The sequence below is a fragment of the Trichechus manatus genome, unplaced genomic scaffold (genome assembly GCF_000243295.1).
Source record: "Trichechus manatus latirostris isolate Lorelei unplaced genomic scaffold, TriManLat1.0 scaffold00042, whole genome shotgun sequence".
Lineage (NCBI taxonomy): Eukaryota > Metazoa > Chordata > Mammalia > Sirenia > Trichechidae > Trichechus > Trichechus manatus.
Window position 1 is genome coordinate 10,990,194 of NW_004443978.1, and position 27,435 is coordinate 11,017,628.

The 27,435-nt window shown below is 40.7% G+C and overlaps 1 protein-coding gene and 1 non-coding gene across 2 annotated transcripts in view; one reads left to right on the forward strand and one right to left on the reverse strand.

The window, feature by feature from the left end:
* Positions 1–12,807, reverse strand: part of DSTN (destrin, actin depolymerizing factor) — a 36,681-nt gene extending 23,874 nt beyond the window's left edge. Inside the window, exon 1 of the mRNA XM_004376448.2 lies at positions 12,648–12,807. Within this exon, the coding sequence (XP_004376505.1) occupies positions 12,648–12,650 (3 nt within the window). The 5' untranslated portion in view covers positions 12,651–12,807. The remainder of the gene's footprint in view (positions 1–12,647) is intronic.
* An 11,746-nt stretch (positions 12,808–24,553) lies between these two features.
* On the forward strand, positions 24,554–24,660 carry LOC111820570 (U6 spliceosomal RNA). The gene has a single exon (XR_002824108.1). It is a non-coding gene; the product is annotated as a U6 spliceosomal RNA (small nuclear RNA).
* Positions 24,661–27,435: the final 2,775 nt, after the last annotated feature.

Consider the following 27,435-nt stretch of genomic DNA (forward strand, 5'->3'; position numbering starts at 1 on the left):
TTTCAGGATAAATGCTAGATAAGAGATACTAATGTATACATTAATCAATATGCAAAGAACATGACCTTAAAGAAACCAACATTTCAGAAAACATTTTTGATACATTTCAAAATTTTTGCAATCCGAAGTTTTCTTAAACAGTCATTTGATTCTGTAGTTGAAAAATAAAATAGGCACTATTTCATAATTAGATGTTTCTATTAGTAGTTTTATTGAAGGTGCACAGGCAACTGTCTCGAGTATTAATATAAGAATAAAAAATCTGTATATTCTGCCTCATTCTTCACTAAGATAGGAAATAATTTTAAATATATATATATTCCTCAGCAATAAAAAGCAACAAACTGCTGATGCAAAAATGCATTATGCTGAGTGAAAAGAAGCCAGGCTCAAGGTGTATGACTGTACAATTTCATTTGTACAACATTCTTGCAAAGGTAAAACTATAGGGACAAAAAACTACAGAGGCTGGAGGTGGGTGGAGGGATTGACATGGCAGAATTTCTTGGAGTGAAGAAACTGTTCTATATCTTGATTGTGGTAATGGTTACACAGCTGTACACGTTTGTCAAAATTTGCAGACTTCACACTAAAAAAGGTAAATTTTTATTTTATGTAAGTTATCTGGAATTTTAAAAAATGTAAAAAAAACCATACATTGCTTTTAATCTTTACTTCAAGGCCAACAATATAAAAATATTCTACTCACTTTTGAGAAAGACCATATTGGATGAACTAAAGGTAAAAGATATCTCCTTGGTTTTACACTTTGGCTTAGTTCTCTCTAGATAGTCAGCTAACATGTCAGTGAACCTAGGACAGGAAACAGATTTGATACTGCTGGTTAACTGATCTGGAGCCCTGGTGGCACAGTGGTTAAGAGCTCGGCTTTTAACCAAAAGGTTGGCAGTTCAAATCTACCAGCCGCTCCTTAGAAACCCTATAGGTCAGTTCCATAGGGTAGCTATGAGTCAGAATCAATTCAATGGCAACAGGTTTGCTTGGTTTTTTTGGTTAACTGATCTACCTTTGTTTTATGGTACACATCTTGTAAGCCTTATCAATTCCTCCTTAAATGTATATTTCAAATCTATTCCTCCTCCTCTACTCTCAAGATCTCAAATCACCCCCCAATTAAAAATCTTTATGATTCCCTAGCACCTACAAGATAAAGTCCACATTCATTAACAGAGCATATAAAAGGTCCTTTAGTGTTCGAACCAACTCACCTTTCCAGATTCCTCTCCCACCATACTTCTATTCAGGCACCCATACTACACACTCATACCTTTCAGAAAGTAATTTGGCTATTTATATCAACAGCCTTAAAACAACCCATACCCTTAGACCTTTTCACCTAGTTAAATCACTTCTAGGAATTTATTCTAGAGAAATAATCTGCATAACACTAAAAATCAGACAGCCTAAATAAAGAAGAATAGGAGAATGGCAAATTATAGTATAGTCACAAAACAGTTTCTGATGCAGCCATTAAAATTATGTTCGTGGAAAGTTTTTAAATGATATGGGGGAAATGTTTATGATATATGCAAAAAGAGAAGCTGGATACAGTGTAATCTCAACTATGTAAAACAGTATATAGAGAAAGCAATTCTCCAACTTTAACAGTGGTCATATAGTAAGCAATTTTTATTATCTTCTCTAGTTTTCTATATTGTTCAAGTTTTCTCTGATGAGCATATTCTTAAAACTAGTAATATACACATACCCACAAACCTTTTTGATTCAGTAATTTCATATACAGGACTCTATTTTGAAGAAATAATTCAAATGCAGGCAAAGATTTATGTACAAAGATGACATAGCATTACTTAGAATAGTGGATTTAAATTACTTAACAGGGGGATGATTTAATATTACCACTGTACCCTTATGATACCACTGAATAATTTTTTAAAATACTTTTAGAGATATATTACATATACCAAAAAATTCACCCATTTAAAGTCTAAGTTCAGTGGTTTTTAGTATAGCCAGAGTTGTGCAACCATCACCACAATCTAATTTTAGAACATTTTCAACACCCCAAAAAGAAACCCGGTACTCATTAGCGGTCTTTCCCTTTTCCACTCCCACCCACCCCAGCCCCCGCCAACTACTAATCTACCTTCTGTCTCAACAGACCTGCCTACTCTAAACATTTTCTAGAAATGGAACCATACAATACGTAGTCTTTTGTGACTGGTTTCTTTCATTTAGCATGGTATTTTCAACATTTACTTATGTTACAGCATGTATAGCTACTTCATTCTTTTTTATTGCCAAATAATATTCCATAGTACAGATATACCACCTTTTGTTCATCCATTCATCTGTTGATGGGCATTTCGGTTGTTTCTGCCTTTTGGCTATTATCAATAATGCTGCTATGAACATTTCTGTACAGGCTTTTGTGTGGTCATATGCTTTCATTTCTCTTGGGTATATACCTAGGAATAAATTACTAGCACATATCAAAACTCTACTTTTTTAAACTTTGTGAGGCACTGCCAGACTGTTTTCCAAAACAGCAGGACCATTTCACAATTCAACCAGCAATGTATGAGGGTTCCAATTTCTCCATATTCTAACCAACATTTGTTACTGTTCATCTTCTTGATTACACCCATCTTGGTGAGTGTGAAGTATCTCATTGTGGTCTTGACTTGCATCTCCCCAATGGCTAATAATGTTGAACATACCTTCATGCGCCTATTAGCCATTTGTATATCTTCTTTGAAGAAATATCCACTCAAATCCTTCGCCTAGTTTTTAAATTGGGTTGTCTTTTTATTGATGTGTTGTATGAGTTCTTTGTATGTTCTGAATATAAGTTCCTTGTCTGGCATATCATTTGCAGTTATTTTCTCCCATTTTAAGTTAATTTTTGTGTATGGTGTGAAGTAGGGGTCCAAATTCATTCTTTTATATGTTGATATCTAGTTGTCCTAGTACCATCTGTTAAAAAGACTATTCTCCCCCCACCCCCCCATCCCCCGAATTATCCTGGCACTTCCATCACATTAAGCAAATTTAATAACATGGAAATGAAGAATATAAAACTGTTACAGATGAACTCAACTATGTGAGAAAAACCTGTCTTGGCAGTCTCAAGATACTCTCTCGATCTTTTACTTCCATTATACCAAACCCGTTGCCGTCAAGTCGATTTTGACTCATCATCTGTAAATTATTTTATTTACTTGTTGTCTTATTTCTCTCCTGTCTCTCCCATTAGAATGTATACTTCTCAGGGACAGGGACTTTGTCTTGCATAGAGCTGAATCCCCAGAGTCTACAACACTAACTGGTTTCTAGAAGAACTTCACAATTAGTTATTGCAAGCATATGTATGTACAGAAAATGGCCCGGAAGAAAATGTGCCAAATGTTAATATTTTGGTTGGTGTCATAGATTGAATTGTGTCCCTCCAAAATATCTGTCAATCTGGCTAGGCCATGAGTCTCAGTATTGTGTGATTGTCCACCATTTTGTCATCTGATGTGATTTTGCTATGTGTTATAAATTCTATCTCTATGATGTTAGTGAGGTGGGATTAGCGGCAGTTATGTTAATGAGGCAGGACTCAATCTACAAGATCAGGTTGTGTCTTAAGTCAATCTCTTTTGAGATATAAGAGACGCAAGCAGAGAGACATGGGGACCTCACACCAAGAAACAAGAGCAAGAAGAATAGTGCACCCTTTGGACTTGGAGTCCCTGCGCTAAGAAGCTCCTCGACCAGGGGAAGATTGATGATAAGGACCTTCCTCGAGAGCCGACAGAGAAAGAAAGCCTTCCCCTGGAGCTGGTACCCTGAATTCGGACTTCTAGCTTCCTAGACTGAGAGAGAATAAATTTATCTTTGTTTTAAAGCCATCTACTTGTAGTATTTCTGTTATAGCAGCACTAGATAACTAAGACAGTTAGAAGTACCATTATAACTAAATTTATCTTAATGTTCTACAATGAACACACATTACTATTATAACCAGATGTGAAATCCAAGTATTTTAAAGATGTGTAATACTTCTGGATCCATGTTACTCCTCAAAGTTCTAAGAACCTCAATTTTTGCCAAACTAGTTTAATTTAGCTTCCTTTGCATGTCTCCAAGCACAATGACACTACCATATATTTAGTAGCTCAGACCTAACTCTCAAGGAGTCTTAACGTCTTTCTTTTCCTCACTACACATGCCCAAATTATCAGTAAATTCTGTAAACTCTATCCACAAAATATATATTGAATCTAACTACCTCTCATCATCTCCACTACTAGCAATCTTAATCCAACCTACGACTATCTATTGTCTGAATAATAGCAACAGTCTCTTAATTGGTCTTGTCCCCATTTGTACACATCAACCATAAGAATAAATCATAAGACATATATAACTCTGCAACAACACCAACCCAAAACAAAAAGTGTGTAATTACTTATGCATGTACATATGCATATATGTGTGTGGGTATTCATATGTGTATACATATGTATACACATATAGATTATCTATATGCATAGATGGAGCCCTGGTAGCGCAGTGGTTAAGAGCTCAGCTGCTTACCAAAAGGTCGGCAGTTCAAATCCACCAGCCACTCCTTGGAAACCTTATGGGGAAGTTCTACTCTGTCCTATAGGGTCCCTATAAGTCAGAATCAACTCGATAGCAATGGGTTTGGGTTTATATGTATACATACATACAAATATGTGTGCACATGCATATATATTCATATATATAATAAACTACACAGGGGGCATAGTTATGGATACTTCTTAGACTAACCAAACACCTCACAAATTTGGTTTTCTGGGTTTGAAGGCTTAGGACCATAGTCTCATGGGACAACTCAGTCAACTGGCATAATATAGTTCATAAAGTTTATGCTCTACATCCTAGTTTGGTGAATTATGTCTGGGTCTCAAAAGCTTGCGAGTGGCTATCTAAGATACAACTACTGGTCTCTACTCATCCAGAACAAAAGAGAAAGACGGAAATCTAAGACTCAGAGAAGAAACTAGTCTACAGGATTAGTGAACCATGGTGCTCTCATCTACCCTGGGACCAGAAGAACTAGATGGTGCCTGGCTACCACTACCGACCATTCTGATCAGGGCCATAATAGATGGATCTGATAGAATGGGAGGAAAATGTGAAACAGAACTCAAATTCTTAAAAAGTCCAGACTTATTGGACCAGTTGAGTCTGAGGACTCCCCAAGACTATTGCCCTGAGATACTCTTTAGACCTTGAACTGAAATTATCCCGAGGCTATCTTTCAGCTAAAAAACAGAGTGACTCATAAAATAAAAAATGTAACCCATGAGTACTATGCTTCTTTAAAAAAATCATCTGTATGTGACCAACTGGTCAACAACTACCTTAAAGCAAAGATAAGAAGGTAAGGGGGCAGGGAAATTACATTTCTGGAAATGGAACAACCAGAACAGAATGAGAATGTTGATACATTGTGAAAAATGTAACCAATGTCACTGAATAATTTGTGTAGAAATTGTTAAGTGGAACTCAATTTGCTGTGTAAACGCTTACCAAAAACTATAAAATATTATTTAAAAAAAAGAATAAATCATGTATCACCCCACTACTTCTCACCTCCCCCCCACCACAGACCCAATGCTTCCTGGTACAATTAAACAAAATTCAAATTCCTCACCTTGGCCTAAAGGCCCTATGCATTCTAGCTCTTGTCTAAAATCCTTTCTCCCCCTTGTTCACTGAATTCCAGCCACACAGCCTTTTTTTTCTGGTTCCTGGCATATGTCATGCTCATTCTCTTCTCTAGGCCATTCTACTTACAGAGTTCCTTCTGCTTCAAATGCTCTTCACATGGCTAGCTCTCTCTTTCTGGTTTTTTTTTTTTTTTTTTTTTTTTTTGGCTAGCTGTTTCTTGGTATACAAGCCTTAGCTCAAATGTGACCTCCTAAGAGTCCTTCAAGGAGCCCTGGTTGCGCAGTGGTTAAAGTGATGGACTGCTAATAGAAAGGTCCGCGGTTTGAAACCACCAGTGGCTCCGTGGGAGAAAGATGTGACAGTCTGCCTCCTTAGAGATTTACAGCCTTGGAAACCCTGTAGGGTCGCTATGAGTTGGAATCGACTCCACGGCAGCGAGTTTGATTTTGGGAAGAGGCCTTCCCTAACAATCTTAGCTTAAGCAGCCAACTATTCTAGTCACTCCCTATGACATTACCTATTTTATTTTCTTCGTACCACTTATCACGATCATACACGATCTTGTCCTTTTTGTTTTGCTTTTATCTGTCTCTCCCACCATAATGTCCACGAGGACAAGGATTTTGTTCTTTAGTACTGTACGCCCAGTGCCTGGATCAGTTCTCAGCCTATGACAATTTCTCAAATATTTTTTGAATATATGATCACTGTCCTAAAACTTTAAGGGTAGTGCAGAACTGTCCATGAGTCTCCATTAATTACTTCAGTAAAAATATAACTAAGAATGCAAGACAAGCTACTTTTACATCAAGAACCAAGTCACCTGAAAAATCGAAGTTGATCATATATAATGATTCCACGTAAAAAAAATTAAATAATAAAATGATTAAAACATGTTCTAATGCCCTCCTCCCACTTTTTTCACTTTATCTATAATTACTGAAGCAAACACTGGTGCAATCAGAATATAAAGATGAATATGGGATATAAAGACTAATAAGAACATCTGTCTATTCTTAAGATATACCCAATTAGGGAGAGACAACATATACAAAAGGAATACTATATAAGTGCTATACCAGCACTAAAGGAGCCCTGGTGGCACAATGGTTAAGTACTCAGCTATTAACCGAAAGGCTGGCGGTTCGAACCCACCCAGCGGCTCTCCAGCAGAAAGACCAGGCAATCTGCGTTCATAAAGATTAGAGCCTACACAACCCTATGGGGCAGTTCTACTCTGTCACATGGGGTCACTATGTGTAGAAATCAACTCCATGGCACCTAACAACATACCAGCAGCAGGACCTCCACACTTTGGCATCCCAGGGGAGTGAGTCAGTCAGTACAAGGGGAGGTGACTGGAGGGAGCTGTCATAATCAGGGGGTCTCCCCAGAGCTGGCACTTGAAGGATAAACTCCCTTTTGATCTGCTAGGCAGGAATTTCTTTACAAGGAATTAAGTAAGCTGATTTGGGCTTTTTCCATTCAGATAGCAAGTGATGAAAAATGAGTATTAACCTAATTAGGATCTAAGTTTGTTGTTATTAAATATTATTATTTTAGCCAACACTGATAAGCACTTTACTATATCCCAAGCACTGCTTTAAACTAATCATATGCATTGCCTACTAGTATTATTGTGTTAGTAGGCACTATTATCATTTCCATTTGGAGGAATGATGGAATTGAGCCACAGAATGGGCTGAAAGCATGGTCCCCAGACCCCTGTCCCTGACGAGCTTATTCTTACTGACTCTCCTCTGTAGATGACTTTTCGTTTATCCCTAGCCACTCTTAAAATTCTCTCTTTATCTAGCATACCCAAGGTCACACAGTCAGTAAGTGGCAGAGCCAAGATTCAAAAACAAAACAAAACCTCAGGCAGCCAGCCCCTGCTCTTAACCGCGTCTCAGTATAGTTTAACAGGAATGATAACAATACCTACCTCAATGGGGTGCTATAAGGATTGAATGAGATGAGGTAACACAATGCCTGACACACAGTAAATACTTACAAGTTAACTAAGATAGCATTACTTCTTGTTCTTTCTTTTGTTAGTCCTTCAAGCACTTTTTCTATGGCTCAGGATGCCTTAATGAGCATCAGTTTCACGTTTAAGGAAAGGAAGGAAACTGGCATTTATTGAGAGGTTTCTGTAGGCCAGAATTATTTTAAAGTGTTACTCTAACAGTTCTTGCTTTATCTATCTCAAAGGATTTTCACTGTAAAATTCAAATTAAATTGTAATGCAGTATACAAAGGGGGCGTACTATTCAACTAGTTTAGTACTTAAAACTCAATTTCCATTGTACTAAAAAAAAAAGTATATGGGACTGTTGTTAGCAGCAGTCAGTTGATTCTGACTCACGGCAACCCACGTGTGCAGAGTAGAACAGCTCCACAGGGTTTTCATGGCTGTCACCTTTTGGACGCACGTTACTAGGCGTGTATTCCAAGGTGCCTCTGGGTAGGTTCGAACCACCAAGCTTTCAGCTAGTAGTTGAGTGCTTAACCATTTGCACCAGCCAGGGGTATAAAATTAATCCATCTCCATGGGAACTTGTCCCTTGTCATAACTAAGAATGCCCTCTCACTCACTGTCATTCACTCATTCGCTAACATCTGTTGTGAACCTACTATGACAAAGGCATTTTTGCTATTGAAATGTACAAACCCCATCTCAAATGAGCTCAATGGTGTAGTTTCACAAAACATCTTAACAAGTGCTAAAAAGTAATTCATACACTATCACAGCTCTTAAACATAAGGAGAAATGTAGGTAATTAACAATGTTGGTAGCCATACCAATTCCATATCACAAATTAAACAGGGCAACCCACAAAAGTCTACACCATAAAGGTATAAAAGATATAAAAAGTAGAGGATGTTAATCTCAGTCACCCCTGGCAAAGAAGAAAACTCTATCTTGGCTCACTCTACATTCTACCACTCCCAGGAGCCAGATAAAGGTGGCTGCTAGAATTGAGAGTACTGAACTTCAGTTACTTAGCAGTGTAAGAGGCAAAGCATGAAAAGGAAAAGTGCCAGAGATGAATATTAGTCCTTAGTAGGAAGCACTGGCATTAACAATCACATTCTTGTTGATATATTTGTATGCTGATTTATTTTATGGCTCCACAAAAAGCTTAGATTTACATAATGTCAGATTCACAGGATGCAGCATGCATGTAAAAATATGATGCAATAAACATATAAAAAAATACTCAACTCACTACTAATCAGAGAAATGCAAACTAAAATGATGAGAAATCATTTCATGCCCATCAGATTGGCAAATGTTTAGTCTCATAATACCAACTGGTGAAAGGAAATGGAGAAACAGGCTCATAAATGTAGCTGATTGGATGTAAACTAGATTAACCACTATGCAGAGTAGACAATATTCATGCCCTCCATTCCAGGGGTATACTTCCAGATAAATACTCCGGTGAGACACATGTATGGGCTAAAGAAATGAAATATAACATAGCAACCGTCTATTACAAAGGAGTTTACAATAGTCAAAAAAGATAAAATAGTAAAAAAAAAAAAATTGGGGAAATGGGGAAATGTCATCAATAGGGAAATGAATAAACTTGTATGGTTAGATAATGGAATACTATTCAGCAGTTAAACTAAAGGACAGAGCTAAAGCAAAAATCAAAAATTATCAAAAAATTTTATTTAAAAAAATTGCAAAATGGTATATGCAACCTGATAACATAAAAAATTTAAAAACACATCAAGGCAATATATATTATTAAAGATGCATACATGTATGGCTAAAAGTATGGAAATATCAATGAGAATGAAATGTATCAGTTCAGGCGATTATGTTGAACTTGACCTGAGCCACATGCTCTTGGAAAGCAGAACAGGTTAGTAACTGTGTTCTGGAAAGGGGGAACCGAAAAGGACCAGGCCTTTGCATATTGCACGATAAAACCTGTCTCTATCCTTCGCGAGACTCCCTTGTCTACCTGACTCCATAAAACCCCAGGCCCCTTTACTTTTCTTTGAGATATTCCTATTGCAACAGCCTAAATCATCTCCTTAATTGTCTGGTACCTTATACCTTTAGTACAGAAATGACTGTCTGGGGAGCAAAGGGAATGTGCTGAGGAAAAGGATGCGTATTTAGTTGTAATAGTAACAAAAAGCCAAAATATGACAAAATGTTAACCTTTTTTGGTACAAAGGGGTCTGTTATTTTGTGTCCTTTTCTGCAAAAAATTAATTTTTAAAATTATTTTAAGCTTGATGTGCAATCAGAAAAGATGATCTGTCACAAGTCAATCCTTTACAGTCTGTTTTCTCATATGTTAAATAGGCACATCAACACTTGCCCAATCTATTTCACTAGGCTGTTATAAGTAAAAGTGCTTTTGCTAATCACCAAGTGGTCTAATATACTTGTAATTCAGTCTGAGCCAATTAGCTCAGTTTGTTAAGCAGAATTCTGATCAGAGTAAGGTTAAGGATGAGATATGGAGTCCCTGGGTGGGGCACACTGTTAACATGCCTAGCTGCTAACCAAAAGGTTGGAGATTTGAGTCCACCCAGAGGCACCTCGAAAGAAAGGCCTGGCAATCTGCTTCTGAAAAATCAGCCACTGAAAACCTATGAAGGACAGTACATGGGGTCGCCACAAGTCGGAGTCAACTGGATGGCAACTGGTAACAACTGGTAAGGGATAGGTTATTACGTAGACCTTTACTGTGTTTCAGCGGCAAGGCTGCACTCATACTACCAGCAAGCCATACAGCTATGCTGCAAATGCACATGGTTGGTTACAAGCAGAGCTAGGCAAGTCTATATGTGATCTCTCAACTCATACTCGTTAAAACTACTGGGCAAATAACTCTAAGAACTTAATGGCGGGCTGGTATATAACACTGTATAAGAAAGTACACTCACACAAAAATTTTGTTTGGGATGTGTAGATGTGCTTATGCTTTTTTGGGGGGGGGGCACTGTAAAGTGATACGTTTGAAAACATGAAATCTCATCTTAAAGTGCTCAGAAAGTTGGTTTCAAATTGCTTTATTTCCAAGTGCTTCTAGAAGACTTGGTGAGTACCAGGAAGTGATTTTGCTAATTTAGAATCCATCTGCAGTTAAATTTAATCTTGAGAGGGGGGGACTTTTCTCCATCTTCACAATATTCTCTAATAGCTGGGCTGAAAGGATCTGCTCTGTGCTCATAAAGCTAAAAACAAAAGTAACCTTTAAAAATGGTCGATCTATATTCTGAACCCTGAAGAAGCATCCAAACAAGAGTAGCCTGTAAGTCTTTTTGATCTTTTAAGTCCAGCAAGTTTGAAATGTATTTGGAATTCACCTACCTTGATTTTTATTTCTTCCCTCACCCCCTAAGAACCACTAAATTTAACAGACCCTTTATTTTATTTGAAGGTACAGAAACATGAAGGTTACATTGTATGAATAACTAAAGTTAAAATACTTGATCTTGTTTTTAAACAGAAAATAAAGTCTGTTTTAGCAACTAAAAAGAAAAAAAAAATAGAACGTCAAATCAAAAGACCCTAAAGCAGGTTCCAGCCCACTTCAAAGCACTTTCATCAGAGTGGATGGCCTTAAATTTATCAGGACTCAAACAACTTACGTTAAAAAATAAGTCTTTTAGTACAGAACACTACATATATCTACAATTCTATGTTAAGAAGTCTTAAGATGTTGATGTTCCTTAGAGCTTATAGAATTAAAGCAAAGAAGAACCCAAAACTGAACAATATAAAATTCTTTCTACATATTCCCAGTCATCAAGAAATCAGTGGTTAATCTTTTTCTTCCACTAATGGACCAGTCTACATATTCATTAAAGCTGCAATATCTTAAGAAAAACAAAATTGTTATTCTTGAAAGCATTTTCTATGCAGAAAAACTGGTACCAACTGCTTCAAGGCAGACACATGCAATAACAGTGTAATATTTCTAGCAAAGGCTAGTAAGCCTTTGCCTGCAAATCATTGACCAAAAATGGTAATAGTGTGTGAAGACTAAAGAAAATGTTCCACCTGATCGTCCAGTTAAGAATTGTTTTACAATAAATTAGAGTTACAGTTTAGAGGAAAAAATATATAAGTAAAGCGTCCATTTCCTAGAATATCCTGAGCATCTGCTTACTTTTTAGTGACTCGGATAATTTAATGGATTTTTTAAAAAAGCTTTTCCATTTGCTTTTATTAGCATCCCAGCATCATGCCCACACCTGGCACACTTTAAGTTCTGGCAAAGCCAAACTGTTTACAGGTGAAAAAAAAAACGTTTAACCATACATGGACAGACAGGGCAGTGGAGGGGTTAAAGGGGACACCGCCAAGCTTGACAAGCACAACGAGAGTGCTGCTGGAAGCTGATTGCCAGATACGACAAACAAAGCGGCTGCAAGGCCATTCTGTTCTTAATCATGCCAGGGTCATGCTCGTTAGTGATTATTCCGCCCGCTAGGGCTGTTCAATAAAGGCCTTATTTTCTTTATTGAGATGGACAGACTGCCAAACCACTCCTCGAGGGCTGAAACGCGCACGAGTCACAGACAGCCTCAGTGCCCGGCTTTGGGGAAGCCTACGCCAACAAGGACTGTCGCCAGATTCCGACCCCCACCCCCCGGTCCCGCCTGAGTGCGGACCCCTCCGGACCAATTTAACGGAGGGGGCTGGGGATGCTCGGCTCTGGCTGGTCGCACCAAGGCCCTGGCAAGGGGACACCGCGAAGGCGACGCTCCAGGGCGGCAGCCGGGGAGCCGCCCCGAGCGCGGAGGGCCCAGCTGGGACCACAGGCGACCGAAGCACGAGAACGCCTCTACGGGGCACCCGCAGCCGGGCCCAGGGTCCTCCCGTCTCGGTGCGCGCCGCTCTCGCCCCTCAGTCCCGACCCCCGCAGCGCCCAAAAAGCCACCGCCCCTGCCACGCCTCCGGGCCCCTTCCCACTCACCATCTTCGTCGCGGCGGTCGCAGAGACGCGGGGAAGGGAGTTGGCCGGCACGGAATCTGTAGAGCGTCCTCCTCGCGGCAGCAAGACCACAGAACCGAGGGATGTGGTGACGCTACGGCGCGAGCCTACCAGGGGGTGGGAAGACGCGCGACCCGGGCCGGAACGCGGCTGCGCACGTCACGCGCCGCCCGCCGTTGCTACGCAACCGACCGGCCTGGCAACGCCCCGCCCAGGCCGCTCTCCAGACTCCCGGCGGGTGGGGATCCTCCCTCACCTAGTCGGGGCGAGAGAGGGATGTGGGGAGAAAAGGAGGGAAGGGGAGTGAGGGAGGGAAGTGGGGAGGGAGGGTCGCCCCCACCAGTTCGGGCCTGAGGGGTCGTGGATCCTCCCTCGTGTGTTGGGGACACGTAGGGGGAGCTTGGACTGGCACCTGCCGGTGAGAGGCGGGGAAAAGGATGAGCTGAGGAGGGGAGGTCCTCGCCCCTCTTCGGGGGCGGGGTCACGTGACGCCCCGCCCACCTCGCAGCGTTGCCCTTATATGGAAGTACGTAGCTACCTGGCCAGGTATGCGCCGCTGCTGGGGGCGGGGCCTGGGAGGGGGCGGGAGGGGAAAGATGGGCGGGGCCCGCAGAGGACGAAGACCCAAGGGAGGGGACCAGTGGGAGCTGTGGGGCGAGCAATGGAGTAGGGGACGCATCCCGCATTTTTTACCTACTTTGGTGCGATTCCCGCCACCCTCCGCTGATTGGCCCAGGCCGGCACGTCGGGCCCTCGGGTGAGGGGAAAAATCTACACATTATTCCTCCTTCCCGAGGCGACCGTGGCCATTTCGAGTGCTCTATGAGTCACCGCTAATTTCAGGTCTAGAAAACAAGGAGTGATTTATTTATCTTTGGGAACAGCCCGGGGAAGGAGGCCCGGAAGCCCGCAGGGGTGTGGCTGGGAAACGGCAACGTTGCCTTGGGTTGATGGCGCCAGCCCCGCTGCTCGGTTTTGGGGCTTTTAAATTTGGGATTGTGATCTTTTTAATGGATGGTTGCGTCAGAAACAGTTTTCAGAGAGCCAGAAGGAATCCAAGCGTTTTCCTGAGGGTGTTTTGGTGGGAAATAAAGGGAACGGAGATAGATTCTGCAACTGGAGTAATCACTTGACTTTGTTTTAAGTTTAATTTCGGCTACCGAGTACATTCTGGCTTCTACCAAAATTATTTTAATTGCCCAAATGTTGAGGCTTTTGGACAAGACGGTCAGTATTTTTTATTTTCCTGCCCACTCGACATAGAAACTCATTTCTCATTACTCTTGTCCTAGGTTTTGATTTTTTAAGAGAGTAAGCAAATCGTGGCGTTTCTTAGCTTTTACTACTTGCCCTCCAGATTTTGGGCAGGCTACAGCAGTCGTTCTCAAACTTAATAGCATGCATCAGAATCACCTGGAGAACTTGTAAAAAGTCAGATTTGTGAGCCCCACCGCAGAATTTCTGACTGTATATCTGGGGTCAGGCCTGAGAATTTGCATTTCTTACAATTCCCAGGTGAGGCTAATGCTGCTGATTTGGGACCATACTTCAAGAGCTCTAGGCTGAGGGAACCTGTTTGTATCCAGCTGCAGCTGGAACTCTTTGCTTCTCTATCATGTAGCACTCAGTGCCCTCTCCACCTCAAAGTCTTTGGAGAGTTCTTTCTAGTCCAAAATCGAATCTTGGTCATTTATGGACACATATCTGCCTGCTCCAGTCTCTGCTACATTTCATCCTCCACTTTGCCACCAGACCAAAAAAAAAACACACCAAACCCACTGCCATCAGTTGATTCCTACTCCTAGAGACCCCATTGGGTTTCCGAGGCTGTCAGCCGACCGCCACATCTTCTTTTCTCACACAGAGAGACTGGTAGTTTCAAACCGCTGACCTTTGGGCTAGCAGTTGATTGCTTTAACCACTGTGCCACTGGGGCTCCTTTTGCCACCAGAGTTATGTTTAAACATAAGAGTCGCATCATGTCACTTTCCTGCTTAAAATTGTCAATGATTTCCTCCCAATTCTCAGGTCAGCCTGACCCCTCTGCTCTGGCCTCAGCCTACCTTTTCTGCCCTGTCTTCCACATCTTCCAAAGTGTCCACTGCTCTACTCAGACTAAACTTCTCATTCCAGAATTCTTCCTGCTCTTTCTAACTGCCATGATCATGGGCCTGGTCTTTTCTCAGCCTGGAAGTTCTTAATCACTCTCTACTCTGTGAAGACTTCTCTGACCAATTCCCAAAGACTCGATAGTGGTTTCTTCTGTAATTCTGCAGTTCAGCCTTCTCAAACTTTAATAAGCATCCAAATTACTGGGGATCCTGTTAAAATGCAGGTTCTGATTCAGGAGGTTAGTGGTGGGGCCTGAAATGCTCCCAGGTGATGTCGATGCTGCTGGTCCTTGGACCACACATTGAGTAGAGAGGTCTTAAGGTTTTTCCCTCCTCTTCATGGAGCTCAGTAGTTATTTGTTTATATGTATTTGCCACCACCATTGATTAGACTGGGATCTCCTTGAGGAGAAGGGGTGTTGAGAATACGTCTTTCTATGAGCTGGCATTGCCTCTGACACATAGTCAACCCAACCAAACCAGTTGCTGTTGGGTTGACTCTGGCTCATGACGACCACGTGTGTGTCAGAATAGAACTGTACTCCATAGGGTTTTCCATAGCTGATTTTTCAGAAGTAGATTGCCAGGCCTTTCTTTCCAGGCCCCTCTGGATGAACTTGAACCTCCAACCTTTTGGTTAGCAGCCAAGCATGTTAGCTGTTTGTACTATCCAGGGACTCCTGACACATAGTAAATGCTCAATAAATATTTGCTCACTTAAATAACCAGTGTCTGAAGGCTTTTTAGGATTTATCAGGCAAGCTTCTGTATCAGTTCATTATAACCTAAGATGAGCCCCCATTTTTCTTAAGGTTGCATCGAACTTTAGTCTCTGCATTTGCACCCTAAGTTTCCAGGATATTTTCATTCCTCCTCACCCTCTAGTGGGATGAAAAGAAGAAAGGTTTTAACATAAGGTTTCTCTTTAAATGCTAGATGGCTGTATTCCATTTCTCATTTAGAAAACATTTTGCGTACTTAATAATCTATGAACATACAAGCACTTTCATTTAAAAACCATGAGTGGCAGGGAAGAGTAAATTATGCATTAATGAAGAGTTTGGAGAGAGATGTGTGTTAATAGATATTCTGGGAAAAGCTCCTTTGCAAGGGGACATAACCCGAAACCCTGGTGGTGTAGTGGTTAAGTGCTAATACTAACCAACAGGTCAGCAGTTTGAATCCACCAGGTGCTACTTGGGAATTCTATGGGGCAGTTCTACTCTGTCCTATAGGGTTGCTATGAGTCAGAATCCACTCGACAGCAATGGGTTTGGTGTGTTTTTTTTTTAATGTAGCATAGCCAAAAAGTATTTTTAGTCTCTTTTTCGCCTCCTGGAAATTCACTTGTTCCCTATCCAGTGCTCTTATTGATGTCTGTAGTGTTTTTAAAAAATAAATTTTATCGCATAAGTAAGACATGAATGTATTATCATAAAATATTCAAACAATACAAATAAAAGAAAACCCCTGGAGCACGCCTACTCCCCATTCCCCTAATCTCAGCCCCCCCCCCACCAGGGGTAACCACCGGTAACAGTTTGGTATATGGCCTTACAGACTTTCTATGCCTTTACGGATACGTAGGTACTCAAAGAAAGATCCTTTGTGCCTGTGTTTTTGCTTGTGTTTTGTGTTTGTTTTGCTTTTGGTGTTTTGTGTAATAGTTTTATGCTGGGTGTTGTAATGTACTGCAGCTTGCTTTCATGCGCTTCATGATATACCTTGGTGATCTTGCTGTATCAATAAATCATTCCTTATAATTGCTGGAGAGCACAAGTGTCCATTTGTTTAACCGTTCTCCTGTTAATGGCAATTTAGGGTATTTAAAATTCTTAGCTTTTACAAACAATGCTGTAATAAACAGCATTGTGCACAGCCTCTTTGTATATATGAGCTGTGTGTGTGTGTGTGTGTGTGTGTGTGTGTGTGTGTGTGTATGCATTCCTTCTGGCCTAGTAATTTCAATTGCAGGTATATCTCTGAGAAGTGAGATACACCTGCAATTGAAATTGGTCAGCCAAAAGGAATGTATATGTATTTCCTTATTCTTAATAATTACATATTAAATATTGCCAGATTACTTTCCAAAAAGGCTGTGCCAATATATACTCCTACCTGCAGTATTTGAGAATATCTGTGTACTCTCCACTGCTTTTTTTTGCTTTGCAAATTTTTTTGTATATAATTTTATTTATTTTGTAGTTGTTGAGAATATACACAGCAAAACATACACCAGTTCAACAGTTTCTACATGTACAGTTTAGTGACATTGATTACATTCTTTGAGTTGTGCAACCATTCTCACCCTCCCTTTCTGAGTTGTTCATCCCCCATTAACATAAATTCACTGCCCCTTAAGGTTCTTATCTAATCTTTCAGGGCTGCTGTTATCAATTTGGTCCATATGGATACTTCTCAAGGCAGACAGTTTTTACTAGTTAAGCTAAACTATTGTTTGGTTTTAAGAAGACTTCAGGAGATATTTTTGGTTTAAGGTTTAAACATTATCTCAGGGAAATAGTTTCAGGGGTTCATCCAAACTTCATGGTTCCAGGAAGTCTGGAGTCCATGAGAATTTGAAATTCTGTTCTACATTTTCCTCCTTTTAAAAGTTTGGGATGTCCTAGAACAGGCAAAACCTAAACTATGATGAAAAAAGTCAGATCGGGTGTGTTGACTGGGCTGGGAGTGGGGATTGACCCGGGAGGGGCCTAAGTGAATTGTTGGGAGTGTTGGAAACGTTTTATACCTTGATAGAGGTTTAGGTTACACATTGTAGTTGTTAGGTGCCATCGAGTTGATTCCGACTCATAGCGACCCCATAGGTTACATAGGTGTATGCATTTCTCAAAACTCGTGTTAAGATTTGTATATTTCACTGTATGTAAATTTTGCTTAAAAAGAAAAATGAATAATAAAAAAGAACCCTGGTCTAAACAAATACTGAGCTCTGATTAAATGTATGTTGAGGTGTTTAGAGTGAAGTGATGTCTGCAACTTATCTTGAAATGCATCCAAAAAATGAGATGGATTGATGTATGAATACGTCTGTGATGATATTAGCCTGTTAGTGTTACTTGTAGAGTCTAAGTGGTGGGTATTTGGATGTTTACTGGACAATTCTTTCAACTTTTTTGTATGTTTCAAAATTTTCATATTAAAATTCAGAGGGGGTAATTTTGAGGGGACAGAAAACATTTATTGAGCACATACTATATGTTGAGCACTGTTCTGAGAATGTCACCTACATCATCTCGTTTAGTTTTTCCGGTACAAGCATAACTCAGAGATATTGCAGGTTCAGTTCCAGACTGCTGCAATAAGGTGAGTCACACAAATTTTTTGGTTTCCCAGTGCATATAAAAGTTATGTTTATACTGTACTGTAGTCTTTTACATATGCAATACCATTATGTCTAAAAAAAAATGTACAGTACCTTAATTAAAACTACTTTGTTGCTAAAAAATGCTAATCATCATCAGAGCCTTCAGTGAGTCATAATCTTTTTGCTGGTGGAGGGTCTTGCCTCAATACTGATGATTGCTGACTGATCAGGGTGGTGGTTGCTGACGGTTGGGATGACTGTGGCAATTTCTTAAAATAAGACAACAATGAAGTTTGCCACATTGATTGACTCTTCCTTTCAAGAACGATTTCTCTGCAGCGCACAATGCTGTGTGATAGCATTTTACCTACAGTAGAACTTCTTTCAAAACTGGAGTCAGTCCTCTCAAACCCTGCCACTGCTTTATCAACTAAGTTTATGTAATATTCTAAATCATTTGTTGTCATTTCAACAATGTTCACAGAATCTTCACCAGGAGTAGATTCCATCTCAAGAAACCGCTTTCTTTGCTCATCCTTAAGAAGCAACTCTTCATCCATTAAAGTTTTATCATGAGATTAAAGCAATTCAGTTACATCTTCAGACTCCACTTCAAATTCTACATCTCTTGCTATTTCCACCACATGTGCAGTTACTTTCTGCACTGAAGTCTTGAACCCCTCAAAGTCATCCATGAGAGTTGGAGTCAACTTCTTCCAAACTCCTGTTAATGTTGATATTTTGATGTCCTCCTGTGAATCACAAATGTTCTTAATGGCATCTAGAATGGTGAATCCTTTCCAGAAGGTTTTCAATTTACTTCGCTCCGATCCTTCAGAGGAATCACTATCTACGGTAGCTATAGCTTTATGAGAAGTATTTCTTAAATAATAATAAGATTTGAAAATTCGAAATTACTCCTTGATCCATGGGCTGCAGAATGGATGTTGTGTTAGCAGGCATGAAAACAACATTAATCTCCTTGTACATCTCCATCAGAGCTCTTTGGTAACTAGGTGCATTGTCAATAAGCAGTAATATTTTGAAAGGAATCTTTTTTCTCTGAGCACTAAGTCTCAACAATGGGTTTTAAATATTCAGTAACCCATGTTGTAATCATATGTGTTGTCATCCAGGCTTTTTTGTTCCATTTATAGAGCACAGGCAGAATAGATTTAGCATAATTAATAAGAGCCCTAGGATTTTCAGAATAGTAAATAAGCATTGGCTTCAACTTAAAGTTACCAGCTGTATTAGCCTGTAACATTAGCCCCTACCTGTCCTTTGAAGTTAGGAAGCCAGGCATTGACTTCTCTCTAGTTACGAAAGTCTAAGATGGCGTCTTTTTCCAATATAAGGCTGTTTTGTCTACATTGAAAATCTATTGTTTAGTGTAGCCACCTTCATCAATTATCTTAGCTAGATCTTCTGGATAACGTGCTGCAGCTTCTACGTCAGCACTTGCTGCTTCATCTTTCACTTTTATGTTACGGAGACGGCTTCTTTCCTTAAACCTATGAACCATCCTCTGCTAGCTTCAAACTTTTTTTCCTCAGCTTCCTCACCTCTGTTAGCCTTCATAGAATTAAGAGAGTTAGGGCCTTGCTCTGGATTAGGCTTTGGTTTAAGCAAATGTTGTGGCTGGTTTGATTTTCTATCTAGACCACTAAACTTTCTCCATATCAGCAATAAGACTGTTTCACTTTCTTGTCACTTATGTGTTCACTGGAGTAGCACTTCTAATTTCCTTCAAGACCTCTTCCTTTTCATTCACAACTTAACTGTTTGATGCAAGAGGACTAGCTTTCGGCCTATCTCGGCTTTCAACATGCCTTCCTCACCAAGCTTAATAATCATTTTTCGCTTTTGCTTTGAAGTGAGAGACGTGACTCTTCCTTTCACTTTAACACTTAGGGGCCATTGTAGGGTTATTAATTGGCCTAATTTCAATATTGTCATGTCTCAGGGAATAGGGAGGCCTGAGGAGAAGAGAGGGAGAGAGATGGGAGAAAGACCAGTCAGTGAAGCAGTCAGAACACACAGATTTATCGATTAAGTTCGCCGTCTTATATAGGCATGGTTCGTGGCGCCCCAAAACAATTACGATAGTAAATCAGAGATCACTGATCACAGATCACCATAACAGATATAATAATAATGAAAAAATTTGAAATACTGTGAGAATTACCAAAATATGACACAGAGACACAAAGTGAGCACATACTGTTGGAAAAATGATGCTGATAGACTTGCTCAATGCCAGGTTGCCACAAACCTTCAATTTATAAAAAATGCAGTATCTGCGAAGCACAATAAAGCAAAATGCAATCAAACCAGGTATGCCTGTAATTCTTTGAAACTTCCAGGCTATCTCTTTGATCTTAGGTCCTACTGCTGTCTGCCTTGCTCACTTCCTTCCAGCCACCTGGGCTTTCCTGCTATTCCCCAAAAAGCTCCAGGCATGCTCCTACCTTACCTCCACCTCGGGGCTTTTACATCTACTGTATCTCTGCCACGAGGACACTTCTTCCTCGGCTATGCACAAGCCTTGCTCCTGTGTGATGTCCTGCTGAAACATCCCATTCTCACGAGGACTTCTCTGTCCATCTACTTAAAATGGAAACCACCACCCCAACCACCCTGTTTCCACTTTCCTGTTGTATTCCTCTCATTGTGCTTATTATTTTCTAACACATTATACATTTTGCTTATTTCTTTTTATTTCTTGTCTGTCTCTCTTACCAAAACATAACTGTCAAGGCTGGAATTTGTCTCTATTTTGTTTAGTGCTCTGTCCCAAACTCCTGGAATAGGGATTATCACATAGTATGTGTTCAATAGCTGAATAAGAGGTAGTGTTTTAGCAAGGATTGTATTCTGCTGTAAACTTACAAAATTGTGTTGTTAAAAATAATCAAAACTCAAAGAAATTGAAACATAAGGTTTATTCTGAGAAGTTATTATTGTATGTGCATATAGGGATATCACTCTGATTCCCAAAAGAAGGCTCAAAGTAGGCTTGTTGCAAAAAAGCTTATAAAGAGAAGAACAGGGAGAAGAATAGAAGATCAACCATTGGCTAATTGTAACATGATTGATTGAACCCTGCCCTCCCTCTTTTACTGAGATCAGCTGATATAAGGTCACAAGATGGTCTCTGCCCTTCCACCCACCTGCAGCCATGATACCTTTTGAAATTTAAGTAAACTTGGCTTTGAACAGGAAAGAAAAGATTAGCAACTTTGGGTGAAAAAAAGCAGCTAGTGGGATTAATTTTGGGTCAGGAATCTTTTTTATGGATAATATTTGGGTTTGGGGGTAAGAAAAACCTTAAAATCAAAGCAGGATATCTGTTACTAACTTTTCTCTTTGTCAGTATCTTAAGTTATTTTTTATATGTGAATTTTACTTCATATATAAAGAAGTATGTAGGCAAGCAATTCCAATTTGGTTTATTGGCTTCACTGTGTTGGTTTGTAGTACATAAATTCCTTTCCCAAGATCAACTCATGGTCCAAGATGGCTACTAGAGCACCAGCCATTACTTCCACATTCCGGGCAGTAAGAACAAAGAAAGAAGGTAAAAAGCACAGCCCTTTCCTTTTAAAGAAACTTCCCCAAAGTACCATACAGGGCTTTCACTTATTTCTCAGTGACCAGAACTTAGTCACATGGGAAATGTGGTCTGTTCTCTGAGCAGCAATGTGCTCAGCTAAAAGACTGGAAAGAATGGCTGAATGAATATTGGTAGATAACTAGTGGTGGCTGCTACAGCCAAGTATTATTTATTGGTCCCATTCTACAGATGAGGTAAGGTGAAGAGGTGTTCCTTGGGAACCCAGAGGAATAAGTGACCTGCTCCCAAGCCCATGACTTTTAACACCAGGCTACAAGACACATCACTCATGGATGAGACTGAAAAGAGAACTGAGGTGTCTGTCTTGATGCTTCCGTAACACCACAGAGGGGGGTTATTGGCAAAGCTAAACAAATGGAAGCTGGAGAAGATACATTCTGGACATCCCTTCATTCACTGCTCATAGCTTGGTCCTGATGAATCAAGCAGCCCAAGGGCCCTGGCATCTGTTTTAGAAAAAGGCCAAATATATGTATGTATCTTTACGGAAATGATGCAGTACCACATGGTAACACTATTGATTTCTCTATTAGTCCTCGTGGTAAAGTCACAAACCTCTGTTTTATTATTATTTTAAAAATTGTTCCAGCCTGAGACTAGAAGAACTAGATGGTGCCCGGCTACCACCAATGACCACCTGACAGGGAACACAACAGAGAGTCCTGGATGAAACGGGAGAAAAGTGTGATGCAGAACTCAAGTTCACGTAAAAAGACCAGATTTAATGGTCTGACACATAGACTGGAGGAACCCTCAAAACTATGGCCCCTGGAAGCTCTGTTAACCCAAAACTGAAACCATTCCCGAGGCCCACTCTTCAGAAAAAGATTAGACAGGACTGTAAAACAAAAAATAATACATGTGAGGAGTGTACTTCTTAGTTCAATCAGATACATGAGACCAAATGGGCAGCTCCTGTCCAGAGGCAGGATGAGAAGGCAGGAGGGGACAGGAACTGGTTGAATGAGCATGGGGAACCCAGAGTGGAAAGCAGGAGTGTGCTGTCACGTTGTGGGAATTGCAACTAATGTCACAAAATAATATGTGTATAAATTTTTGTCTGAGAAATTAACTTGAGCTGTAAACTTTCACCTAAAGCACAATAAAAAAAAAATTGAACAGTTATCATATGTATTTTTTTTTCCTCAGGTAATAGTGTGCTTCTTGAGTTGAACCATGAATAAATGGAGTAGAAAGTGGAACAACAATATTAACCAATAGTCCTTAATCCCTCTTGGGTCATATAGTGTCTCTGAGATTCTGATGAAAAGTATAGACCTTCTCTCCAGAAGAATTGACATTCACTCCTACTCAAAAGCTCGGCCTACAATTTCAGGGAGCTCGTGGACTATCCTGAAGCCCATCCATTAAACTAGATATTTCAGGAAAGTTTTTGGAAATGTTCTAAAAAGGAAATCCAGTGGAGGGATAAATGAACAGTTCCACAGTCCCTCACCCCTGACCCTAGCCCCACACCAAAGTAGGGGTTGGTATTACACTGGTTATCAGTTTAGCATGAAGCCTTCCAGACCTTTACAATATAGAGCACTTTAAAAAATATGAATGGTCTCAACAATTTGCATAGGCCTTCAGCTTATTTTTATTCATTCATTCAGCGTATCTTGGGGATCTAATCATGGTGTCTTCCCATTTTCATAAGCACGGTACATTCTTTCCGTGGTTGTGATCTGGTTGCTATATTTGCAGAGAATGAAAAATAAGTCACAGAAGATTCTGAAAGGGACAAGCAAAGGAATCAAGTATTTGGCTTAAGGACAGACTAAATGAGTTTGAGTTCTTCAGAATGGGAAGATGAAGCCCAAGGGTTGAATATAATCACGAGTTTTTAAAATCATGAAATGTAGGGATGAAGTGAATAGAAATTTTACCTTAAATTCTAACAAATGAGAATACGAGAGTTTCTCTTAAAGCTCAGAAGAGGTAATTTTAGGTAAAATAGAAGTACTATTTTACATGGTGGGTAAGAATGTAAGGAAGATGACGGAGGAGAAGAAAAGCATGCCACAGATACCGGCAGGCCAGTAGTGGTGAGCTCTCTGGTTGGACCCGTCTTTCCCCCACGCCCATCCCATTACTCTCTGCAGACCTTTGCTTCTCCCGTGGCTACTGTAGAACAAGAATGCCTCAACCTGCAAAGCGCTGGAGCCCAGCTGGTATGGGGAAATGATACCAACACACACAAGCGGGCTGCTCAGGCCCTGAGCTTTCTTTCCCCAGCCCTCCTCACATCCTGGAACAGATAGGGGCAGGAATACTGGAAGTCATCTGTAGGGCACAGGGCCTGCTGCTTGGGTTGTGGTGGAGGTTGAGCTTGGATTGTAACATCAGAGGTTCCCCAGCTTGGTGCATCTCCATCTGTCCCGCTAAACCCTGTGGGAGCGGCACCAGTTCTCACCCCTCCTCCAAGCCAAGGTAGATGAAAATCCTAAAGAAGTATGAGCCCATAGGTAAAGATCATGAGACAGGAGGAATTCACACATTATGAAGAAAGACAGCAAGCTAAATAAACTCAACCAGAAGAAGGAGCAGTACAAAAAATTAGACATTAAAATAGCATAGTAAATATTCTCAGAGAGAAAGGAAAGATATTGGGAGACCAGAAGCAGGAACAAGAAGTGGTGGAAAAGTTGGAGGCATTAGGAATATAAAGTAATATTTTTGAACTAGAAGACTCAATGGATGGATGGAAAACAGACTGGGTGTATTAAAAAAAAAAGTATGTAAGTTGAAAGATGAGGTCAAGGAACTAACTCTCAGAAGGTGTGAAGAAAAGATAAAGAGATGCACAAGAGTGCTCGCTTTGGCAGTGCATATACTAAAACTGGAACATTGCAGAGAAGATTAGCATGGCCCCTGTGCAAGGATGACACGCAAATTCGTGAAGCGTTCCATATTTTGGGGGACAGGTAGCAAGAACGATGACACAATGTGAAGAATGTAACCAATGTCATTGGACTGTACATGTAGAAATTGTTGAATGGGTGTATGATCTACTGTGTATATTTTCACAAAATAAAAGAGGTGTTAAAAAAAATTATTTGTAAACATCAAAAAAGAGATGCAGAGAAAATGTATGGAGACCAAAGCTTATTAGGGCTACCAGGGGTGGGATGGAAGAGGGAAGGAGGAGTCATCGCTTAGGGGGCACTGAGTTTCTGTTAATGATGGTGGAGTGATTTGGAAAAGAGATGCAAAGCATAAAATAAACGTTCAAAGGCGTGGAGGATAGAGGCAACAGGGCCAATATCTGTATGAAGGAATCCCAGGATAGTGAAATGAGTACCAAGGGGAGGAGAAGTTTGAAGAAATATTGACCACGACTTTGGTTCTGCTGCGTTTTTAAATTATTGCGTTTATTATTTCAACATTTATTTTGTGCCTACAATGTTCTGACTCTGTCCAGAGTCATGAATAAGACAGAGAAGTTTCCTGCTCTCCTGGAGCTTCACTTCTAGTTGGCCAGAGGTGGACAATACACAAAGCAAGAAGTTCTGGGTAGTGATAGGTGTTGTGTTGACAATAAAACCGTTGATGTGACAGAGAGTAACTGTGGGGGGGGGGGAAGGAGGCAGCACTATTTACACTGGTGCTCAGAAAAGTCTTCTCTGAAGAGATGACATTTAAGCTGAGACTTAAATGCCAAGAAAGACTCAGCCATGTGTGACGTTAGGAGGCGAGAACATTCCAGGCAAAGGCAATGAACTTGGTGTGTTCAAAGAACAGAAGGAAGACAGCATGGCTGGAGCCTAGTGGGCCAGGGTAGATGGACTCAGATGAGTTAAAAGGGTAATCAGTGACCAGATCACACAGAGCCATATAGACCGTGGTAAAGAGACTGGAGGTCCCTGGGAGGCACAGATGGTTTGCATTCAACTACTAAGTGGAAGGTTGGCAGTTTGAACACACCCAGCAATGACAAGGAAGAAAGTGCTGGTCATCTGCTTCTGAAAAAATTACAGCCAAGAACATCTTATGGAGCTCAGTTCTACCCTGTAACACATGGGATCACCATGAATCGGAATCGACTTGATGGCAACGAGTTTGGTTTGGTTTTCAAGGAGACTGGGGGAAATTAATGAAAAAAAACTGAATTACAGCCTCAGTTTAAAGAGATGTATTAATAGTTATATTATTTGCCATTACATTAGGGTGAACATAGGAAATTAACAATATTCAACTATCTTTGAATTTCTTACTGTTCAATCTACTATATGCTAACCAAGTAGGAGTCTAAGCAGCCTGGCTTTTTTGAAGGATTATTTGCATCCCATCATCTATTATTACCGCCTGAATTAATAAAAGGAGCTAAGTGTTTAAAAATAAAAGTTTGTGTCTGGAGGCAAAACAAATATCTTGCTGTGATGGAATGAGTTCCTTTATGTGGCTTTTTGCCTTGGTTCTTTGGAAAAATAGCTTAAGAAATTTTTCCTCTAAGCCCTGAGGAGTTACCTTTGCTCTAGTTTTCTACCCCTGAGAGTTTGTCACATTTGTCCAGGTTGATTGACATTTCCTGGGTAAGCTGTAAACAACTTGATAGTTTGATACTTTTTGTCTGGCCCTGGGCTGCAGCCTGCCCTGTGATTGGTCTATTTTACCCACCTTACAGGGATTGGCCAATATACTATAGACTATGCTATGAAATGACTATAGACTATACAAAGTAAGCGACTGTGGTCCACCCAGGGGATTGGTCAGTTCATAGCCCTGCTGGGAGGGCCATGCCTTGAAATTGATCACAAGTTTGCATATATATGCAGCCAACCCCACAGAGGTTTCAGAAAGAAGGAAAGGAGATACAGGCTAGAGAAAAAGCAGCAGAGACAGTGAGGAAATGAGGAATCTCGTAAAAGACCTGTAACACAGGTGAAGGGCCGTAACACTGAAGCCAGGGGCCCTGCAGCAGAGCTGGTGGTAACAGGCCCAGAAGGGGCCCTGCCGCAGAGCTGGGCATGGCAGAAACCTGCTGCTAGGAATGCAGCCAAGAGAGCTGAACAAAGCTGCTACGTGGGCTGTGAGCTGGGTCAGTTAGCAGTGGAGAGGCTGATGGCAGAGAGGCCTGCATGGCTGAGAGAGGGCATGCAGGGCCAAGAGGAGGCCTGTCTTGAGGGGGCTGAGGGGAGCTTGTCCTGAGGGGACTGAAAGGAGTCCTGCACAGCAGGGAGAAGGGGCTGCTTGCCTGCATGGCCAGGAGGAGCTGAGAGAACTGTCCTGCACTGAAGGAGGAAGGGATGTGCTCTCCTCTTTGGGGGAGCCTTGCAGACTTTGCCTGCATGCTTCCTGATCCTGATCCCGAGTTGCACCCTGTTTCTTCCTTAATAAACCACTTAACTGTAAGTACAGTTCATGAGTTCTGTGTGGCCATTGCAATGGATTATCAAATGTAGCAGAAAAGTATAGAGTGCCATGGGGAGGACGGCTGGTGTCAGAATTGGTAAATAGGTTAGAGAGTAGAGGCATGTCTGATCTCCATTTCATGGGAACCAGCTCATCCCGATCCTGCTCCTTATCCCTAAGGAATCTAGACAAGTTCTCACACTACTAGAACATTACACTTGCTTACATTCATGGTTGGATGTGCCCACTCTGACATTTTTTCAACGAGATTTGACAGTTGCTTACTGAGGTCCTACTGTGTGTCAGCTGTGGCTATGTTAGGTACCAGCTACCGGGAAT